Source organism: Molossus molossus, unplaced genomic scaffold (assembly GCF_014108415.1).
Source record: "Molossus molossus isolate mMolMol1 unplaced genomic scaffold, mMolMol1.p scaffold_m16_p_1, whole genome shotgun sequence".
Taxonomy (NCBI): domain Eukaryota; kingdom Metazoa; phylum Chordata; class Mammalia; order Chiroptera; family Molossidae; genus Molossus; species Molossus molossus.
Window position 1 is genome coordinate 116,411,748 of NW_023425344.1, and position 23,146 is coordinate 116,434,893.

A 23,146-nucleotide genomic window follows, 5' to 3' on the forward strand; every position below is an offset into this window, starting at 1 on the left:
GGTCTCTCAGGACCGCAGGCGACGCTCTAACCGCTGAGCCAAACCGGCCAGGGCTGTAGCAGAAGTTTTTAAAAAATTGCTGAATTGCCCCAGCCGGTTTGGCTCAGTGGTTAGAGCGGAGTCCCGGGTTCGGTTCCCACTAAGGGCACGTACCTCGACTGTGGTTTGTCCCTGCCCCGGTTGGGGTTGTGTGGGTGGCAACCACTCGATGTGTCTCTCTCACGTCGATGTTTCTCTCTCTCTCTCTTCCCTCCTCTCTACCTCCCGCTCTATCTGAAGATAAATGCAATAAATAAATAAATAAATAAATAAATAAAAATGTTCTCGGGTGAGGATAAAAAATAAAAATAAAAAAATTGCTGAATTATATTTGTTGTCTAAATATAATACAATTTGCCTGGCCATTGTGGCTCAGTGGATTGAGTATTGCCCCATGGACTGAGAGGTCCCGGTTTGATTTCCAGTCAGGGCAGATCCAGGTTGCAGGCTCAATCCCCAGTAGGGGGTGTGCAGGAGGCAGCTGATCAATGTTTCTCTTTCACATTGATGTTTCTCTCTCTCTCTCTCTTCCCCTCTCTCTAAAAAAATCAGTAAAAACATATTTAAAAATAAATTAATAAATATAATACAATTTCCTTTTCCAGTCTTCTGTTCACAGGCATCTTGGTTATTTCTAATTTTTGGTTCTTACAAATAAAGCTGCTATGAATATACTTGTATTTTACTTAAATATTTATTTTACTGGACATATACCCTCACTTCTCTTACATAGATACATAGGAATCTGCTTACTAAGCCATAAGGGATGAATGTCTAAATTTTTTAGAAAATGCCAGTTTTATGAAGTGATTATATCATATTATACTCCTATTAGCAATAAATGAGAGTTCTGATTGCTCCACATTATTGCCATTGTTTGACATCGACAGTCTATAATTTTAGTGATTTTGTGATTTGAATTGTGGTTTTAATTTGCAGTTCCTTGATGACTAATGATATTGAGAATCTTTTAAGTACTTATTGACCATTCTGACAGACCCTTTTTGTGAAGTATCAGTGCAAGTCTTTTGCCCTCTAAAAAAAACTGGGTTGTTTATCTTTTTTTTTTTATCCTCACCCGAGGACATTTTTTCATTTTTTGTACAGATAGAGTGGGAGGGAGAGAGAGGAAGAGATAGAGAGAGAGAAACATCGATGTGAAAGGGACACATCGAGTGGCTGCCACCGCACGACCAACCAGGGCCGGGGACAAACTGCAACCGAAGTACGTGCCCTTAGCGGGAACCGAACCCAGGTCTCTCCGGACCGCAGGCCAACGCTCTAACCGCTGAGCCAAACCGGCCAGGGCTGGGTTGTTTATCTTTTTATCATTGAGTTGTAGTGGACCTTTATTCTAGATTCAGTTTCTTTGTTTGATAATTGTACTGAGTTGCACGTTCTGCATGGCTTGTCTTTTCACTTTCTTAACAATGTTTTTGATATGTCAAAGCTTTAAACTTTTGTGAAGTACGGTTTATTCATTTGTTTTCTTTTATCATTAGTGCTTTTTTGTCTTGTCCAAAAAGTATTTTCCTATCCCAGTATCACAATATATTCTCCTCTGTTTTTTTTTTTTCAAATATTTTATAGTTTTACCTTTCACTTAGGTCTGTGATCCATCTTTAAATTTTATGTACAGTGTGAGGCTGAGATCATGGTTCATTTTCCCACATAGGGATATTTATTTGCTCCATAAACTTTGATTGGGAATATCTTGCTTTCCCCATTAAATTGAATTGGTTTTTGTTGTTGTTGAAAATTAGTTATAATTAAATAAATATTTTTCTGGACTTTTCTGTTTCATCTATTTGTCTACCATTATGCCAAAACTACACTTTGTAACTACTCTAGTCTTATAGTAAGTGGAGATATTTTGGGAGTTTATTTATTTAATGAATTGATTTTGCTTAATTTTTATGTATGCATAAGAATGATATTTGGTTAAAAATATATGGTTAAGTAAATCTATAAGAACTCTCAGCAATGATGAAATAAAAATTCTAACTGATAGGTTATTTTATGATTGGTTAATTATAAGTTCATTTTCACCAAGTATTATGTAAAATAATTGTAAGATGGCATCTTACATTTAATTAAATATGGTAATGTTATTAGCATACCTAATATTTGTGTTGCCTGAATCTGCAGATTCATATCTTTCATTAATTATGGGAACATTGTGAGTCTTATATTTTCAAATATTGCTTCCTCTTATTTTCTCTCTTTCTTTCTACTTTTTATAATTCATAGTATGGACCTTCTTGTTCTATTTTTTGTTTCTTCAAAGTTTCATCATTCTTATTTTTCTGTTCTACATTTCTGCATTTTTAAAAAAATGTATCTTTGCCCTGGCCGGTTTGGCTCAGCTGTTAGAGCGTCGGCCTGCGGTCCCGAGAGACCCGGGTTCGGTTCCCGCTAAGGGCACGTACTTCGGTTGCAGTTTGTCCCCGGCCCTGGTTGGTTGTGCGGTGGCAGCCACTCGATGTGTCCCTTCACGTCGATGTTTCTCTCTCTCTGTCTCTTCCTCTCTCTCCCTCCCACTCTATCTGTACAAAAAATGGAAAAATGTCCTCGGGTGAGGATAAAAAAAAAAAATGTATCTTTATTGTTGAAAGTATTATAGGTGTATCCCCTTTTACCCCATTGACCCTCTCCTCCCTGCTCCAGCACCCCTCCTGCCTTCCCCACACTATTGTTTGTGTCCATTGGTTCTGCATATATGCATAAAAGTTCATTGGTTTATCTCTTCCTGCCACACCTTTTCCCTCTGAGATTTATCAGTCTAACATCCAATTTGTACTTCTAATCCAGCAGTTTTTAACCTGTGGGTTGCAACCCCTTTGGGGGTCGGATGACCCTTTCACAGGGGTCACCTAAGACCATCGGAAAACACATATTTCTGAGGGTCTTCGGAACCGAGACACTGCTCCTGTATTCGTCTCCAGGCAGGTCCACCCACATACAGATACGTCTACATACGAGTACCTGGCATGATGACATCATCATGCCAACCCCATCACATACACCCTGTACAAATACAGGTGTATGTGAGCGGGTTGGCACCATAATGTACTTATGCAGACCAGAAACACATGTGTAGAGAGTAGCTACTGTGTAGAAAGCAGCTACTCTGTTAAAAGCAGCTACTGTGTTGAAAGCAGCAGTATTGGAAGTAAAACGACACTTCATGAATTATAAGTACTGGCTAAATGTTAAATCATGTACTGTAAAATCATCAACTACTGCAAAAAAAAATATCTGTACCATGTGAACTTAATGTGGATGCTGATCGGTCGTTTTATATTCAGCTGTGGTTGATGTGAATACTGCCTCCTTGTGATAGTAACAGGTATGTAAACAAAAAAACACACAGAGAATGGTAAATCATAGGAAACTTTAATGAACTGTATTGACTAAACTATGCCATATATCATCTTTTGTTTTATTAAAGCTATTGTTATATATTATTTTCATTAGCAAACTATCCCATGACAATGGATTGTGTAGAGAAGAACATTAAGAAAAGAAAATGTAGTGAGGATTTTTTACAGTATGGTTTTACCTCAATAATTACAGAAGGAATTGAGAAACCGCAATGTTATTTGTTGTGAAGTTCTATCAGCCAAATCTATGAAGCTGAACAAACTAAAATGCCGTTTTGATAGCAAGCATCTGAGCTTTGCCAGCAAGGATACCAATTATTTTAGAAGCAAAGCTGATGGACTCAAGAAAGCCAGACTTAACACTGGTGGCAAGTACCACAAACAAAACGTGGCGGCCATTGAAGCTTCATATTTGGTGGCACTCAGAATCGCCAGAGCTATGAAACCTCATATCATTGCTGAGGATTTACTGTTGCCAGTGGCCAAAGGTTTGAGTTATGATCGGAGACGAATTTGTTACAAAATTGAGTGCAATATCCTTATCTAACGATACTGTCTGCAGAAGAATAGATGACATGTCTGCTGATATTCTTGATCAGGTAATCCAGGAAATTAAATCTGCTCCACTTCCAATATTTAGCATCCAGCTTGATGAATCTACAGATGTTGCAAACTGTTCACAGTTACTGATTTACGTGAGGTATGTTAATGATGGCGACTTTAAAGATGAGTTTCTTTTTTGCAAATCTCTTGAAATGACAACCACTGCACGTGATGTATTTGACACGGTTCATTTCTGAAAGAGCATAAGATCTCTTGGGAAAAGGTTTGTGGTGTTTCCACAGATGGTGCTCCAGCTATGCTAGGATGTTCATCTGGATTTCAACGTTTGGTACTGAATGAGTCACCAAAAGTTGTCAGAACTCACTGTATGATTCATTGGCAAATATTAGCAATGAAGACACTGCCACAAGAGTTACAAGAAGTAATGAAAAGTGTCATAAGTTCTGTCAATTTTGTAAAGGCTAGCACTTTAAATAGTTGACTGTTTTCGCAACTGTGCAACGAGTTGGATGTGCTGAACAGTGCTCTGATATTTCACATTGAAGTGAGATGATTGTCGACAGGAAAAATTTTAAAACATGTTTTTGAGCTTCATCATGAACTCAAAACCTTTTTTAATCAGAAAGCAAGACCACAGTTCAAAGCACTTTTCAGCGATAAAAGTGAACTGCAGAAAATAGCTTACTTGGTTAACATCTTTGCTATCTAAAATGAGTTAAATTTGTCACTGCAAGGACCAAATGCAACATGCCTGAAAAGATTTGTCTGAAAAGATCCTATTATTCCAAATGAAACTTCAGCTTTGGCAAAAAAAATTGGATGAAAATAAAATTTACATGTTGCCTACCTCATGTGCTTTCTTTGAGGAACATGACATTGAACCAGATAAAAGGATTATGATGATACTTTCTGTGAAAGAACACTTGCACATGCTTGCAGACAAGATTTCATTGTACTTTCCAAATCTACCTGACACCCCATTTGCACTTGTTAGAAGCCCATTCACAGTCAAAGTTGAAGATGTTCCTGAGACAGCACGAGGAGTTCATTGAACTTATTAACAGCAATGCAGCAAGAACTGATTTCTCTACAATGCCAGTTACAAAATTCTGGATCAAGTGTTTGTAGTCATATTGTGTTCTGTCTGAGACTGTGTTGCACCTTCTTCTTCCATTTCCAACAACATATCTTTGTGAAATAGGGTTTTTCAGCTTGTTTGGTTATCACGTCTAAATATACAAGTAGACTTGTTATGGACGATGATCTTTGTTGTGCTCTTGCAAAGACTGCCGCGGGAATTTCTGATCTGGTGAGAAAGAAGCAATCTCAGCCTTTGTACTGACATTGGCTTTTTACGCATACTGTCGCAAGATGTAGCAATGTAGTTTACTGTTGTTATATTAAGACTGTTACCATGCTACACCATGCTTCAAGATTTCACAATATACAATTATATTGTTTTTGTCATTAATCACTATGCTTTAATTCTGTTCAATTTGTAACAATGAAAATACATTCTGCAGATCAGATATTTACATTACGATTCATAACAGTAGCAAAATTGCAGTTATGAAGTAGCAACAAAAATAATTTTATGGTTGGGGGTCACCACAACATGAGGAACTGTATTAAAGGGTAGCGGCAGTAGGAAGGTTGAGAACCACTGTTCTAATCTCTTCACATGTTCACCTATCCCCTCAACTCCCCTCCTAGATGGCAACCAACAAAATGTTCTCTGTATCTGTGAGTCTGTTTCTGTTCTTCTTAAAGAAACCCTTCAAGATTTCATATAATATTGGTTTGATAGTGATGAACTCCTTTAGCTTTTTCTTGTCTGGAAAACTTTTTATATGACCATTGGTTCTAAATGATAGTTTTTCAGGATAGACTAATCTTGATTGTAGGTCCTTGTTTTTCATCACTTAGAATATTTCTTGCCACTCCCTTCTGGCCTGCAAAGTTTCTTTTGAGAAATCACCTGACAGTCTTATGGGAGCTCCCTTGTAGGTAACTAACTGCTTTTCCCTTGCTGCTTTTAAGATTCTCTCTTTAGGACTTCTGGTCAAGATGGCGGCGTAGGTAAACGTGGTATCGCGTCCTCCCACAACCACATCAAAGTTACAACTAAACTACAGAACAACCATCATTCAAAACCGCCTGAAATCAAGCTGAATGGAAGTCCTACAACTACGGAATTTAAAAAAAGCAGCTACATCCAGACTGGTAGGAGGGGCGGCGGCACGAGGGGTGGCGGCAGCGGTGGCGGCGCAGCGGCGAGACGGGCTGGTCCTACACCACGTGTGGCGGATAAAAATCAGGAGGCTCCCGCGGCTGGGAAGGTCCTTCCTGAGGACTGAGGGGTCCCCGTCCCACACCAGGTGCCCCGCTCAGGGTTCCAGTGCCAGGAAGAGAAGTCCCCATAACTTCTGGCTGGAAAAACCAGCGGAAACTAAGGCTCAGGGAAGCTGAGGTGGCTGGAGCCCCAGGCAGCTCCCTAAAGGGCCCGTGCACGGACTTATCGGACTCTACCCTCTAAGCTCGGAGGGGAGGCAGCTCGAGGGGCGCCAGAGACATACAGGGAAGAACTGAGCTGTTTGGCACTGGAGCGAGGGCTGGAGAGGGGGCTTCCTCGGGGACAAACGTGCTGTAAGAGGCCTTTGTTCCTTTGGTGAGCCCTTCCCGGGGGGTGCAGACAGAAGCCATATCTGGGACACCAGCAACCTGGCTCACACTGGTAGCCCCGCCCTGCTGACTCCCTGAGGCCCCGCCCCGCCCCGCCCAACTTTCAAGCCCACCCAAGCTGTTGCCACTTGCTTAACCATAGGATTGGCCGGTCTTCGATCCTGCTTCAGATTTTTCCTAAATTCTTTCAAATGAGCAGCATCTGGTCTCAGCGAGCCCCATACCTCTCATTAAGTAATACACTGAAACAAACACAGGGAGGCAGCCAAAATGAGGAGACAAAGAAACAGGTCCCAAATGAAAGAACAGAACAAAACCCCAATAAAAGAACTAAGCGAAAGGGAGATAAGCAACCTAACAGATACTGAGTTCAAAATACTGCTTATAAGGATGCTCAATGAACTTAGTGAGAACCTCAGTGAACTCAGTGAGGGCCTCAAGAGCATAAAAAAGGACCAGTTAGAAATGATGGATGCACATTCAGAAATGAAGGAGGCATTAACTGAAATGAAGAATAATTTACACAGCTTCAATAATAGAGTATGTAAATCCAAGGAGCAAACCATCGATTTGGAATATAAGGAAGCAAAAAATCCCCAATCAGAACAGCAAAAAGAAAAAAGAATCCAAAAAAATGAGGATAGTGTAAGGAGCCTCTGGGACAACTTCAAGCGTGCCAACATTCGCATCTTGGGGGTGCCCGAAGGAGAAGAGAGAGAACAAGAAATCGAAAACCTGTTTGTAACAATAATGGCAGAATACTTTCCTAACTTGGTGAAGGAAACAGACATACAAGTCCAGGAAGCACAGAGAGTCCCAAACAAGATGAACCCCAAGAGGCCCACACCAAGACACATCATCATCAAAATGCAAAAGGTTCAAGACAAAGAAAGAATCATAAAAGCAGCAAGAGGAAGGCAGTTAGTTACCTACAAGGGAGTTCCCATTAGGCTGTCAGCTGATTTCTCAAAAGAATCTTTGCAGGCCAGAAGGGAGTGGCAAGAAATATTCAGAGTGATGAAAACCAAGAACCTACAACCAAAATTACTCTATCCTGCAAAGCTGTCATTTAGAATCGATGGACGTATAAAAACTTTCCCAGACAAGGAAAAGTTAAAGGAGTTCATCACCACCAAACCGTTATTATATGAAATGATGAAGGGTCTTTTTGAAGAAAAAGATAAAATGTATGAACAAACAACATGGCAATGAATACATATCTATCAACAATGGAATCTACAAACAAAATGAATAGGAAGAACAGAAACATTCTCATAGATACAGAGAACATTTTGTTGGTTGCCAGTTGGGAAGGGGGTTGGGGGAATGGGTGAAAAAGGTGAAGGGATTAAGAAGCACAAATTCATTGCTAGACTGACAAACCTCAAAGGGAAAGGGGTTGGGGGGGTGGGAAGAAATAAACCAAAGAACTTATATGCATAACCAATGGACACAGACAATAGTGTGGGAAAAGTTGGGAGGGGGGCGGGAATGGGGAGGAGGGGGTCAATGGGGGAAAAATGTGAAACATCTGTAATACATTTTACATCCAACAATAAAGATTTGAAAAAAAAAAAAAAAGATTCTCTCTTTGTCTTTAACCTTTTTCATTTTAATTATGATGTGTCTTTGTGTGGGCCTCTTTGGGTTCAACTTGTTTGGGACTCTCTGTGCTTCTTGGACTTGTATGTCTGTTTTCCTCAAGTTAGGGAAGTTTTCTGTCATTATTTATTCAGATAGGTTTTCAATTTCTTGCTCTCTTCTTCTGGCACCCCAGTGATGTCAATGTTGGTACACTTGAAGTTTTCCCAGAGGCTCCTTATACTATCTTCATTTGGGGGGGTTCTTTTTTCTTTTTTTTATGAATTTATTTATTTATTTATTTTTTTGTTACAGATATTTTACCTTTTTACCCCATTGGCACCCCCCACCCCACCCCCCTCCACCCTGTCCCCGGCTTAGTAGTCCATGTCCATTGGTCATGCATACATGCATATAAGTTCTGTGGTTTATCCCTTCCCAACCTCCCACCCCCCATCCCCTCTTCTGAGGGATGTCAGTCTGTGCCCTACTTCCATGTGTCTGGGTCTATTGTATTCCTCAGACTGTTATGTTCATTATATTCCGTATATAAGTGAGATCATGTGGTATTTGTCTTTTTCTGCTTGGCTTCTTTCACTTAGGATAATACTTTCCAGGTCCCTCCATGTCGTCTCAAAGGATAAGAGATCTTTCTTTGTTACCGCTGCATAGTATTCCATTGTGTATATGTACCACAGCTTTTTGATCCATTTGTCTACTGGTGGACACTTGGGCTGTTTCCAGATCTTAGCTATTGTAAATAGTGCTGCTATGAACATGGGGGTACATATATTCTTCCTGATTGGTGTTTCAGGCTTCTTAGGGTATATTCCCAGCAGTGGGATCACTGGGTCAAATGGAAGTTCAATTTTTAATTTTTTGAGGTAACACCATATTGTTTTCCATAGCGGCTGCACCAGTCTGCATTCCCACCAGCAGTGTATTAGAGTCCCCTTTTCTCCACACCCACGCCAACACTTGTTGTTTGATGATTTGTTGATGGCGGCCATTCTGACAGGTGTGAGGTGATACCTCATTGTTGTTTTAATTTGCATCTCTCTGATGATTAGTGATGTGGAGCATTTCTTCATATGTCTCTTGGCCATTTGTATGTCCTGTTTGGAGAGGTGTCTATTCAGCTCCTCTGCCCATTTTTTAATTGGGTTCTTTGTCTTCCTTTTGTGGAGTTGTATGAGCACTCTGTATATATTGGAAATTAACCCCTTATCTGATACATCATTGGCAATGATGTTCTCCCATACAGTGGGTTGCCTTTCCATTTTGATGATTGTTTCTTTTGCTGTGCAGAAGCTTTTTAGTTTGATGTAGTCCCATGTGTTCATTTTCTCCTTTATTTCTGTTGCCTTAGGTGATGTATCAGTGAAAATTTTGCTTCGTATGATGTCCGAAATTTTGTTGCCTACATTTTCTTCTAGAATTTTTATGGATTCACGGGTCACATTTAAGTCTTTTATCCATTTTGAGTTTATTTTTGTGTATGGTGTAAGTTGATGGTCTAGTTTCATTTTTTTGCATGTAGCTGTCCAATTTTCCCAACACCATTTATTAAAGAGGCTGTCTTTACTCCACTGTATGCTCTTGCCACCTTTGTCAAATATTAATTGAGCGTATTGCCTTGGGTCCATTTCTGGGTTTTCAGTTCTGTTCCACTGGTCTATATGCCTGTTCTTGTGCCAGTACCAGGCTGTTTTAGTTACAGTCGCTTTGTAGTATAACCTGATATCTGGTATTGTGATCCCTCCAACTTTGTTCTTCTTTTTCAAGATTGCTGTGGCTATCCGGGGTCTTTTTTGGTTCCATATGAACTTTTGAAGTAATTGTTCTAGTTCTATGAAATATGTCGTTGGTATTTTGATGGGGATTGCATTGAATCTATAGATTGCTTTGGGTAGTATGGACATTTTAATTATGTTAATTCTTCCGATCCATGAACAGGGTATGTGCTTCCACTTTTTTATATCTTCCTCTATTTCTTTTTTCATTGACCTGTAGTTTTCTGCAAATAGGTCCTTTATTTCTTTGGTTAAGTTTATTCCTAGGTATCGTAATTTTTTTGGCGCGATGGTAAATGGGATTGTTTTTTCAGTTTCTCTTTCTGTGAGTTCATCATTGATGTACAAGAATGCCGTCGATTTCTTGACATTAATTTTGTGTCCTGCTACTTTGCCAAATTCATTTATTAAGTCTAATAGATTTTTGATGGAGTCTTTAGGGTTTTCTATGTACAATATCATGTCATCTGCAAATAATGACAGTTTCACTTCCTCCTTTCCAATTTGAATCCCTTTTATTTTTTCTTCATGTCTGATTGCTGTGGCTAAGACTTCCAGTACAATGTTAAATAAGAGTGGCGAAAGTGGACATCCCTGTCTTGTTCCTGTTCTTAATGGAAATGTTTTTAGTTTCTGTCCATTGAGTATGATGTTGGCTGTAGGTCTTTCATATATTGCCTTTATTATGTCGAGATATGATCCCTCTATTCCTACATTGCTGAGCGTTTTTATCAGAAATGGATGCTGGATTTTGTCGAATGGTTTTTCAGCATCTATTGATATGATCATGTGGTTTTTATTCTTCATTTTGTTTATGTGGTGTATCACGTTTATTGATTTGCGAATATTGTACCAGCCTTGCATCCCTGGAATGAATCCCACTTGGTCATGGTGAATAATTTTTTTGATGTATTTCTGGATCCGATTTGCTAGTATTTTGTTCAGGATTTTGGCGTCTATGTTCATCAGGGATATTGGCCTGTAGTTTTCTTTCTTCGTAGTGTCTTTTTCTGGTTTTGGAATTAGAATTATGCTGGCCTCATAGAACGTGTTTGGAAGTCTTCCTTCTCCTTGAATTTTTTGGAATAGTTTGAGGAGAATGGGTGTTAGTTCTTTTTTGAATGTTCGGTAAAACTCCCCCGTGAAACCATCTGGGCCTGGGCTTTTGTTTGCTGGGAGAGTCTTGATTACCTCTTCAATTTCCTTAGTTGTTATTGGTCTGTTCAAGTTTTCTATCTCTTCCGGGAATAGTTTTGGGAGACTGTGTGTTTCTAGAAATTTGTCCATTTCGCTGAGATTGTTGAATTTGTTGCCATATAGTTGTTCATAGTAGTTGTTAACGATCTTTTGTATTTCCGTGGTGTTGGTTGTTACTTCTCCTCTTTCATTTCTGATTTTGTGTATTTGGGTTCTCTCTCTTTGTTTCTTGGTGAGTCTAGCTAAGGGTCCATCAATCTTGTTTATCTTTTCGAAAAACCAGCTCTTTGCTTCATTGATCCTTTGAATTGTTTTTTTGGTCTCTATGTCATTTATTTCTGCTCTGATCTTTACTATTTCCTTCCTTCTACTTGCTCTGGGGTTTTCTTTTTGTTTGCTTTCTAATTCTTTAAGTTGTGAGGTTAGACAGTCAATTAGAAATTTTTCTTGTTTTTTGAGGTAGGCCTGTAGTGCTATGAACTTCCCTCTCAGAACTGCTTTCGCTGCATCCCATAGATTTTGTGTTGTTGTGTGTTCATTTTCATTGGTTTCCAGGAAGTTTTTGATTTCTTCCTTGATCTCCTCGGTGACCCATTCATTGTTTAATAACATGCTATTTAGCCTCCATGTGTTCAAATGTCTTTGCATGTTCTTGTTGCAATTGATTTCTAGTTTCATGCCATTGTGATCTGAGAAGATGCTTGATATGATTTCAATCTTCTTGAACTTGTAGAGATTTAGTTTGTGTCCTATCATGTGGTCTATCTTTGAGAATGTCCCATGTGCACTTGAGAAGAATGTGTATTCTGTAGTTTTGGGGTGTAATTCTCTGTATATATCTATTAAATCCATTTGGTCTAGTGCTTCATTTAGAGTCTCTATTTCCTTGCTAATTTTTTGCCTAGAGGATCTATCCAGTGCTGTCAACGGGGTGTTGAAGTCCCCTGCTATGATTGTATTGTTGTCGATTTCTCCTTGGAAGTCCTCCAGAAGATTTTTAATATATTTTGGTGCTCCTATATTGGGTGCATATATGTTTATCAAGGTTATATCTTCCTGTTGGATAGATCCTTTCAATATTATGTAGTGGCCGTCTTTGTCTCTAGTTATGGTCTTCATTTTGAAATCTATTTTATCAGATATGAGAATTGCTACCCCAGCTTTTTTTTGCTTTCCATTTGCTTGGAAAATTTTTTTCCATCCCTTCACTTTCAACCTATGTGAGTCTTTTGTTGATAGGTGGGTCTCTTGTAAACAACATATAGATGAGTCATGCTTTCTTATCCAATCAGCTACTCTGTGTCTCTTTATGGGAGCATTCAATCCATTTACGTTTAAGGTAATTATTGATATGTACTTATTTATTGCCATTTTTGTTTAGTGTGGTTCTATTTTTCTTCCCATTTCTACTGCTAATTACAGCAGTCCTTTTAACATTTCTTGCAGTGCTGGTTTGGTGCTAATGTATTCCCTTAGCTTGTTTTTGTCTGGGAAGCTCTTTATTTGATCTTCTATTTTGAATGATAGCCTTGCTGGGTAGAGTAGTCTTGGATTCAGATTCTTGTTTTTCATGACTTTGATTATTTCATGCCATTCCCTTCTGGCCTGTAGTGTTTCTTGTGAGAAGTCAGCTGAGAGCCTTATGGGGTTCCCTTTGTAGGTAGGGGGGTTCTTTTTTCTTTTTGCTGTTCTGATTGTATGTTTTTTGCTTCCTTATATTGCAAATTGATGGTTTGATTCTCGGCTGCATCTACATTACTATTGATTCTTTGTAAATTATTCTTTATTTTGGTTTGTGCATCCTTCATTTCTGACTGCTCTTGAGATCCTCACTAAGTTACTTGAGCATACTATAACCAGCGTTTTGAACTCTGCATCTGTTAGATTGCTTATCTCCATTTTGTTTAGCTCTTTTCCTGGAGTTTTGTTCTGTTCTTTTATTTGGGACATGTTTCTTTGTCTCCTCATTTTAGCTGCCTCCCTGTGTTTGATTCTTTGTATTAGGTAGACTTGCTATGTCTCCTAGGCTTGGTAGGGTGGCCTATTGTAGTAGGTGTACTATAGAGTCCAGTGGCACAGCCTCCTTTATCGCCCCAGCTGTACCCTTCTGTTGTTATTGAGTCTTGATTGCTGTTGGCATGTCAGTGGGAGGGGTTTGCTCAGGCTGATCAGCTGCAAGCACTGGCTGTGCCCACTGACCAGTGACCTCTGCTTACCTTGGAGGACCAACTGTGCAGGAGCCCACCACACAGAAAAAGACTTACTTCAACAGGGCTCTGGTACCCACTGAGTCCACTCCTTGAGTGTGTCACTTGTGGAGGTGGTTGGGTGGTGGTGCTTTGACATGGTCTGAAGCTGTCCACTGGGTGTGCTGGCTCTGGGGCACTGCTTGTGTTCTACCCAGGGCCACCAGGCATAAGCTACAAAGCTATTTGCAGATGGATGCTTCTTGTGCTGGGTTTAGAGGATCCCAGGCAAGGCCAACCTGTGAACCAAGGCCCCCTGGTGCTAGTGCCAGGCCCAGGGCCACTTAGTGAGAGGTATGGGGCTCACTGAAACCAGATGCTGCTTGTTTGAGATATTTTAAGAAAATCCAAAGCATAACCCCAGACAGGCCATTTCTATGGTAAAGCCACTAGAAATAGCTGGCTGGGCCTGTAAGTTGATTGGGGCAGGGCCTCAGGGAATCACCAGGGCAGGGCAAACAGTGTGAGCCAGGTTGCTGGAGTCTCAGATATGGTGCCCTTCTGCCGCCCCATGTGGGAAAGGCTCACAAAAGGAACTACTGCCTCTATCAGCACACCTGTCTAAGAGAAAACTGCCCCTACAACTCTCACCCTGATGCCAAACAACTCACTTCTTCCCTGTATGTCACTGGTGCCTTTCAAGCTGCCTTTCCACCTCTAGGGCCCAGAGGGAGCAAATTTGAGTAAGTCCATGCACAGACACTTTGAGAGGAGTTGCCTGGGACTCTAGCCACCTCATCCTCCCTCAGCCTCAGTTCCCGCTGGTTTTTACAGCCAGAAGTTATGGGGACTTTTTTTCCTGGCACTGGAACCCTGAGCTGGGGGCCTGCTGTGGGACAGGGACTTCTTGCTCCTTAGGAGGATGTTCACAACTGAGGTGTCCCTTCTGGTTTTTTTTCCCTTTAGTGATTATAGAGAGAGAGGAAGTAAGAGGGAGAGAGAGATAGAAACATCAATGAGAAAAAACATCAACTGGCCGCCTCCTGCATGCCCTGCACTGGGGATCAGGCCCGCAACCTGGGCATAAGCCCTGACTGGGAATCAAACCGGTGACCTCTTGGTGCATGGGTCAACGCTCAACCACTGACCACACTGGCCGGACATCCCTCCTGATTTTTATCCACCACACATGGGTGTGGGACTAGCCCTTTATTGCCCTGTCCCCTCCTTTCTGTCTTGAGGTGGCTTCTGTAATCTCATAGTTATAGGACTTTCATTTAGCTCGATTTCAGGTGGTTCTGAATGATGGTTGTTCTGTACTTTAGTGATACTTGTGCTGTGGTTATGGGAGGAGGCAAGTACCTCATTTACCTTTGCTGCCATTTTGGCTGGAAGTCCATTTCTGCATTTTTTTACTTCTTTAGTACTGTCTTCCAGTTACTAGCTCTCTCCTCAGTTTGATCGAATGTGATTTTTAGTCCATCCATCGAGTTTCTAGTAATGACTATTTTTTGTTTCTAGAAGTCCCAGCTTGGATTTTTTCATAAACACTCAGATCACTTTATTTATTTTGTCATATTTTCTCATGATTTGATTTGTTTTATTTCTATAATAATTTAAAACAAAGATATTCTATAGTTTTTATCAGTTGATTATATTAATTTTTTGGCATATCTACATTTGCTTTCTGAAATTTCTGCTGACTCTTGCTCATGCTAATTTTTTTTTTCATAATTTAGTATTTTGAGCTAGTAAGATGTTCTAAAGCCTGAGTTGAGTTTGTATCTTTTCAGTGAGTTTTGCCAGGAGTGATAGGGGCATGAATTCTAGGGACCATTTTTTATGAGTCTTATTAGGTCATGCATGTGATGTAAAATTGAAATACAAATTCAAGTGAGAAAGAGCCAATGATCATGAAATTGAGGCTTTTTCTCTTTTTCCTCCTAGTTATTAAATCTAGCTCTACTGGATTTCAAAGACTAGAAATCTCTGTAGTTAGAGTATCAGTGCCTCTTACTAATCTCATTTCCAGTTCCCTTTTGTTCTTTTCTATGTGTGGGGGAATTACAACAGTGCATAGAAGAAAAGCAGACTTGAAGAGTAACTTGCAGCTAGATTGACTTGATATTTATTGCCATGTAATGGGTAGTAAACAAATATGGAAAGCAGATATGCATATGACTGCCTTTGGATAACAGAGCAAGATGATGGACTTTTCTTCATTGGCATTTAAATATATGATTAGAGTCACTGATATGATGGCTTACACATATTATTTCTCATGTGTTTGTGTCACAAAGTGATGGCTGTAGCAAGTAGTCATTTTGAAATTAATTTAATAAACCCCTTTATAAAATTATTATTTTTCCTATGCCTTTTTCAAACTTATTCAGTGCTTTGTTAATAAATATGTTCCCAGTTATCAAAATTAAAGTAATTACTTCTATATATATTTACTTTGACTTTTTTTGTGTGACAGAATAAATAAGAAGCTGAGAGAAGCTGTGATTTTATTACAGCCATCTTTGTCCTACTTGATGCACGCCAAAGACGCTGTGTCTTTGCCTTTCTTCTTCCTTATTCCTCTGCAGGAGGCAGCTCTAAAAATAGCTCCAGTAATAGATGTTATACACATGGTCAGATTGCTGAATCATGTAGTTCTTTTGTGACGTTTAAGAATGTGGAAAACAGTGAGCACAGTAGGACAAGCATTTTATCAAATGGCAAGTTATTATGCTTTTGAAGAATAAAAATTATAAACCTCTCAACAATCTTGTAGTAATTGTATTTAAATCTATTTTACAAGGATTATATTTTTAAAATATATGAAATGTTTTTGAATTTTACTTCAAGAAAGTTTTGAATGTGATTCTCAGAATTGTTTTGTTAAATATAATAAATTTGAGACTATGAGCAGATTAATAACTAATAAGCTATAAATATTCTTCTATAAGTAAATATTTTATTTTATTACTTTCTCATCTTAAGTATGTTGACATTATTGCTTCTTTGCAATAGTTTTTCTGCCTATGATACTTTTATCTCCAGAAAAGAACTATTGATAGCGTTTAATGCTTGATAATGAAATAAATATGCTGACTTTTTCTCAGAGTTATTAGAATTTAGCTTTTTTACATTATCTTTAACCCCCATTTCTCCTTTCTCCATCATTCCAAAATAATTAAACTTTTTGGGTAAGCACATTGTTGAATGCTGATTACCCCAAATTGTAATGCTAGGAATCCATTACAAAGTATCTTAGAATTGCTTATAAGGAAAAGTTTTAATTTTCTTTTAAAAAATGAAATTTGGAAAAACAAAAATGATTATGTAATTATTTTGCTTTTTAAACCACTGGAAAGACTATCTGTTATAGTGGCTATAAGGATGTATGTAGTTGAATTCTGAATTTTAGTTTTTCAATTGTTAATATTTTTCATAGCTCTCTCAGGTCATGACACTGATTTTGAAAATTTGATAAAGACTTCTGTTAAAATTTTGTTTCATAAATAAAGATAAATACAAAATATTATAATTTAATCAAATAAACTTTAAAAAACCTTCCTCACAAATTATTACCTGATATAATTTGATTTTATATTTTAATAGAAAAAAATATGTTTTGAAAGGTGTCTGTAGTCTCTGAAGGTGGTAGACTGGAACTCAAAGAGACAAATGTATTTTCTAAGGTGCTTTGATTTAGAGGAATTTCAGGCTACTGCTTCTCAGTTTCTTCCAGTTAGATGTCGGCAAACAAGGCTTGTGCCCAGAAATATCTAAGATGGATTTCAGGAAGAATTTGGGAGAAGAGATTCCCCAGAAGTACAGAGAGGGCTTTCAATTAGGTTGTGACTCGATACTACCAGAGAACAGATAGGAAGCACACTAGCATTTCCTTTGGAAAATAGGGCCCTGGGGTATAATGAGTCCTACCACTAGTCTGTCGTTCCTCCTCCACCCTACTCCCCTCTCATTTCTGGGAACATCAGAGAGAGGTAGCCGGTAGAGCTGATTCAAGGAGTTTGCCAACACATAGAGCCTGCCAGCCACTGAAGAAACTTTGGCTGTCTTCCTGTTTGATGCAAACTTATTCCTTGATCATGGTTGATAAACTTTAAAAATCACTAACTCACAGCTATGGAACAGGCTTTTCAGAGGTGGGCCCGAGGACAGTAATGCCAAATGAATGGTGTACATAGCCGGTGATTTGTCACTGCAGTTAGATTTGTTTTACCCTACTTAGGTTTGAAGGGGTTGAGAGAAAGTTGGAGAATGATACACAAGGGAAGCTGCATGGGAGAATGTCTTAAGCCAGATTCACTTTTCCTGTGCTCTCTCAAAAATCAATGAGATGTGACTGCCACAATTCTATCATTCATATATATATATATATATATATATATATATATATATATATATATATGTATATATGTATATATGTATATGTATATATACACACATACACCTTTTTTGTACAACAAGCTTTTAAAAATAAATAGATGAATCATTTTTTTGGAAAAACAGGTCTTGTCTGTAATTTTAATGCACTTGCCTAAATTCTGACTGGGGTCTTGAAAATGGTCATATTAAAAGGGAGGAAGGCCCTGGCCGGTTTTGCTCAGTGGTTGGAACATTGGCCTGTGGACCAGAGAATCCTGGGTTCAGCTCCCGCTTGGAGCACGTACCAAAAAAAATAAAAAATAAAAAATAAAAGGGAGACAGAACAGGAAGAAGGAGGACAGTTTATGACTTAATGGAAACAGTAAAACAAGTTTTGATTTGGGTTTAAATATGTAAAACAATATGTAAAATGTATATATTTATATTAGCATTATTCAAACTCATATAACTAGGAATTATTGTAATTATATTGCCCTTAAAAATAATAAACATTTTATGTGAGAAATGCCAGTGTGTAGTGTGTTAAAGAGCGGAGTGCTGGAAGTCAGTATACCTGGAATCTTGTGCTGTCTCCGCCTCTAGGATAGTATGTAACCCTTGGTCACCTTCCCAGCCCACTCCCACGCTGCCCCTGTAACCTCAGCTGTGTACTTTTTCTTATGTGAATAATGAGTTTGCAGACTAGGTAATTACTAAACCTTCTCTTAAGATTCTGTTATTCCAGTATGTCATACTTTTCGGAAGGTTTGTATCTTTTCACTTAACAAAATTAGGTAACTTTGTGTTTATTTTGTGACTTTTTAAAAATATGTTTTTATTGATTTTTTTTTTAGAGAGAGAGGAAGGGAAAGAGAGATAGAAATATCGACATGAGAGAGATATATCTATTGGCTGCCTCCTGCACAACCCCGCTGGGGATCGATCATGAAACCCCGGGCATGTGCCCTGACTGGGAATGGAACTGGGACCTCTCTCAATCCACTGAGCCACAGTGCCGGGCTATTTTGTGGTTTTTAAAAGTGGTTTTGGGCCCTGACCAGTGTGGCTTAGTTGATTGGGCATTGTCCCATGCACCAAATGTTGCTGGTTCGATTCCTGGTCAGGGCAGGAGCTTGAGTTTTAGGCTAAATACCTGGGGAGGGGGTTGTGCAAGAACAACCGATCAGTGTTCTTCTCTCACATCTATCTTTCTCTTTCCCTCTCCCTTCTTCTCTCTCTCAAAACCAATAAAAATATTTTTAAAATAATTTGGGACAAAGATTTCAATATTTGCTGAGTGTAACTACATTTAAATGTTTTTGGGGGTACTGCACCTATACAGAACAGGATAGATTTCCAATTATAAGAACCTTCGATTCTCGTTTGATTGGAAATTGCCCTTATGGTGCCCTTCAGGGATACTCACTATAATCTGCGTTTAGTTTTATGAGGAATTGTCTGTTTGGGTTCATTTGTAACTGAGTGGTATATTTACAAGGATTAAGAATAGTGAGGTAAATAGCTTTGAAATTCTCAGTACTGTTTGGAAAGCTAATTGCATAAATTTAAAATTTAAAGCATTTGAATGGCTTCCTTTTAAAAATGAGTTTTAACAAATGTTTGATCATACTACATTTGTGCTACAGTTCAAATGCTGAAGAAGCATTTTGGCTTCTTTCCCAAGAGCATGCTTAAAGAGGCAGCAGCGGCATCTCTCCCTGTTCTCTTCAGTGTTTCTTACCTTGTGAGTGGTGCAGCTCATTCTGCGGATGTACTGAAACCCTCCCATTTAATCTGCAGTGGAGAAGAATGGAGCTCAGTGTCCAGTAGAAATCAGTGGTCAAGCAAGGTTGCAGAAAATAGAAATGATGATGTATTTCATCAGCTGAGCAAGAAGACATTTATAATATTTCTTTTGCTTTTAGCTGATAAATTTTTGCTTTCTGTTTTCTTCTAGAGAGATGTGGATAATTTGCCCTGCCTCCAACGTCTGTTTCTCAGCTTCAACAATATATCTAAGTAAGTGGAAACTCCCAACTTGTCATTTATTAATAACTTGATTGTGTGGGTTGTAGTGTTGTAAATAAAGATTGTAAGTACCTTAGAGAATTTATTGACATGTGAGATTTTAATTTGGAAAATAACAGGGACATTGGTGACTAAATTATTTGTGGAAAACAAAGCTCTGGTGTGTATCAGTGCCTATCATGCTTAAATAATGAAATTTGTATAACACGTGCTTTTTATTTAATTATACATTAAAGTTGCTCTCTTGCAAAACATGGAAATTTCAACATACATTTTGATGTCCTTTGTTTGACACTTAAAACACTAGTCAGTTGATTTAGAATTTCTTTAGTAAATTATCTACAATCCATATAGCTACTCAACAGTTTTTTTTTAATGCATCATGTTTATTTATTTATTTTTCTTTATTGATTTAAAGAGGGAGAGGAAGGGAGAAAGAGAGAGAGACAGAAACATTGATGAGAGAGAACATCAATTGGCTGCCTCCTGCATGCTCCCCACTGGGGATTTGATCCATAACCTGAGCATGTGCCCTGACCAGGAATCGAACTGGCAGCCTCTTGGTGCATGGGTCGATGCTCAACCACTGAGCCACACCGGCCCGGCTACTCAACAGTTTTGGTAGAGCAGTTATATATGTCAGAGACCCTTGCTAATTAGACCATAACTTGTAACTTGGTATTCCTACTTAGAACTAATGCTGCTAAAAGACTGTATATTAAAATATATGAATATAAAAATTTTGATTTCCAAATATTTGAAGCATGTCATTCTTTATGTTGTGATAGTCTCATTCAGTGTCAGTATGGGAGGTTTCAGAACTGGAGCTGAGACAAGCAGTCAGACTTCAATGAGAAAGGACCTCTTCTCTGTCTAATTCTTTCCTCTCCTTCACTCTAGTCACTTAGCTTGAACTAGGCTTTATAACTACCCCTAAATTCTGTAGTTTTACTTCAGGGCTGTTCTCTGAACCTGCATTTATAAGATGGAAAGAATTAAGTATAAAAAAGTATAGAGCCCATGTCTTCCTGGCCTCTAGGTCTATGCTTCTGATTATCAAAAACTAGTTTAGCTTTTGTGTATTGTCTGTTTGCATCATTTTCCTCCTCCAGCACATTTGTATTACCCCAACACTGTGCCATATCTCTAAGTTAGAAATTAAATCCATATGGTGAACTTTGCAAATAGGCATTATTTCAAAGAAAATACCCTGATTTTTTTTTTTTCTCTTCTGTGGAAAAAATATTAAAGTTTTCTGGAAGACTTTTTATCTCTTTTTCAGTTTGTGTTGAATGCTCTTCCAGCTGCCTTTCTGTCTTGTCGAGGGGGTGCAGTTTATTTTTCAGTAGCAGTGTAAGGGACATTCAGTTTTCTTTAGGGAATTTCTACCAAAATATCATTGACAACTGTTTTGAGAGGACAGTTCCTCATTCTCACAAGATGTTGTTTCTCTTGTGTCACAGTGTTTACTGTTTAAGGCGCTGAAAACTCTTAGGATCCCCTAACCTGTGATGGAACTCATTACTGTGCTTCTTGTCTTGTTTATGGGGAGTAATTTATAGATAGATATAAATTTGCGTATAGGGGTTATGATGTTCCCAGGTCCAGGATACTGGAACTTCTGAACTCCTGATGTAACCCAGAACCAGCTCAAACAGATCCTATCCTGTTTCTAGACCTGAACCAAAGTTTATAGGTAACACTTGTGCACCCTTAACTGCTCCCCCCACAGAACCAAAAGACGAGAACAGGACCAGAACCTGAACATTGGAACCTTTTCAGAAGTGAAGGGTCCATTGTCCAGAAAGATCCGATGCTGAAACTCCTTGATCCTGTCCCAAACCCTGGACTGGGGAGACAGATTTGAGTCTTGCTTCTTGTCTCCTTGTCAGTCGACTTGCAAATACAAGCCTTTTCTCAAAAGCTGGTACCATATCATTGGATTCTATGTGCATTGGGTCTGTAGCAAGTTGGTTCTAATGGCTCGTATTTAGGGAGTTTTGTTCATAACCTGTAAAGGAGTTTCACTCACCTAGCAAATTAAAAATATGATTAATGGGATGAGTATTTATAACTTTCTTTAAAAAGCGTGATTTTGCAAGAAATTGAGATAGAAGTGAGTCAACAATTTCAGGGCTTTCGTTTTCTCCTTACTTGTTTTCTCTTTGTTTCTACATGGGCTTAGCCCTTTGCCTTCCCTTACTGCTTCCAGCTGATCTGCTTTTGAGGCTACGGACATTTCCTGCTCTGTTCCTGTTGACGCACATGGTCCAGGAGATGGTATAGAGAATATAGTGGGTCTGAGGGAAAATCGGAGAGTTCAAGCCTTAAAAACATTTTTATGAACTTTACTCAGGACACAAATATCTCAGATAGCTGGGCCATTAGATGATCTGTAGTGACGCCTATAGTATCTTTTCAGGGCCCAAGCACCCTGCTGCAGTCCTGGCACAGGACATGTAGTTTTGCTGTTCAGTGTCCCAGAGGTAATGGGGGGTCAAGAAGAGCAGAAGCTGCAAGTCAGTACCTTTTAGGACTGGAAAACTCGCAGATAGTGTTTCACAAATGAAGATATCCCATCATATATCCAGTCTGGGGAGACAAAAAGGCATTGCCTCTTATGTAGTAGGGCATCTAGGTTTTAACCAAGTTATTGACTTATTAAAGGTCCATTTGCATAAATTATCAGATAATAATAATTACCTTTCTGGTGGAAATTCAGGAAGTTCCAAAATGTGATGGCATCCTATTGAATTCAGAGAACTACAACATGGGTCAAATAGGTACTTGTGTTTAATGGTGAGCCTGTATATTTTCCTGCAGATATGAGAACAGTGCATTTAGTTCTACCAGTAGACGTGCAAGATAGAGAGTGAATGACAAATACTCATGTCTATGTATCTGAATAGAATCAGTGCTTCTGGTAAAATTATCCCTTAGAGCATGAGGAAGACAGAGACACAAATAAGTAATTATAATTCAGTGAATTAAAATTAGTTGTGATGATATGAAGGGATATTAGACAGTGTAAATCAGTCTGGAAGTGAAGGAAGCCTTCCCAGGGGTAGATGGTACCTGAGCTGAGCTCTAAGTACAGAGTAGGCCTTAGTGAAGTAAAAGGTACTGGGACATTAAAGGTACAGGGCTTACCTGGGCAAAGGAGCAGGCTCAGGGTATACTCACTATGTCTACTCTCTGGGGAACTGCAGTGAGATCCTTGCCCTCCCCCTTTTTACTTTCCCCCATGCCCTCTCCCCACCCCATACTAATCCTGGGTCCTCCTCCAGCCCACAGAATGCTGGAGGGGCCTGCC

The 23,146-nt window shown here is 39.0% G+C and overlaps 1 protein-coding gene across 1 annotated transcript in view; it reads left to right on the plus strand.

Annotated features, from left to right (window-relative positions):
• LRRC49 (leucine rich repeat containing 49) overlaps positions 1-23,146 on the plus strand; it is a 192,114-nt gene that overhangs the window by 50,061 nt on the left and 118,907 nt on the right. The window contains exon 8 of the mRNA XM_036263468.1: positions 19,763-19,824. Within this exon, the coding sequence (XP_036119361.1) occupies positions 19,763-19,824 (62 nt within the window). The remainder of the gene's footprint in view (positions 1-19,762; positions 19,825-23,146) is intronic.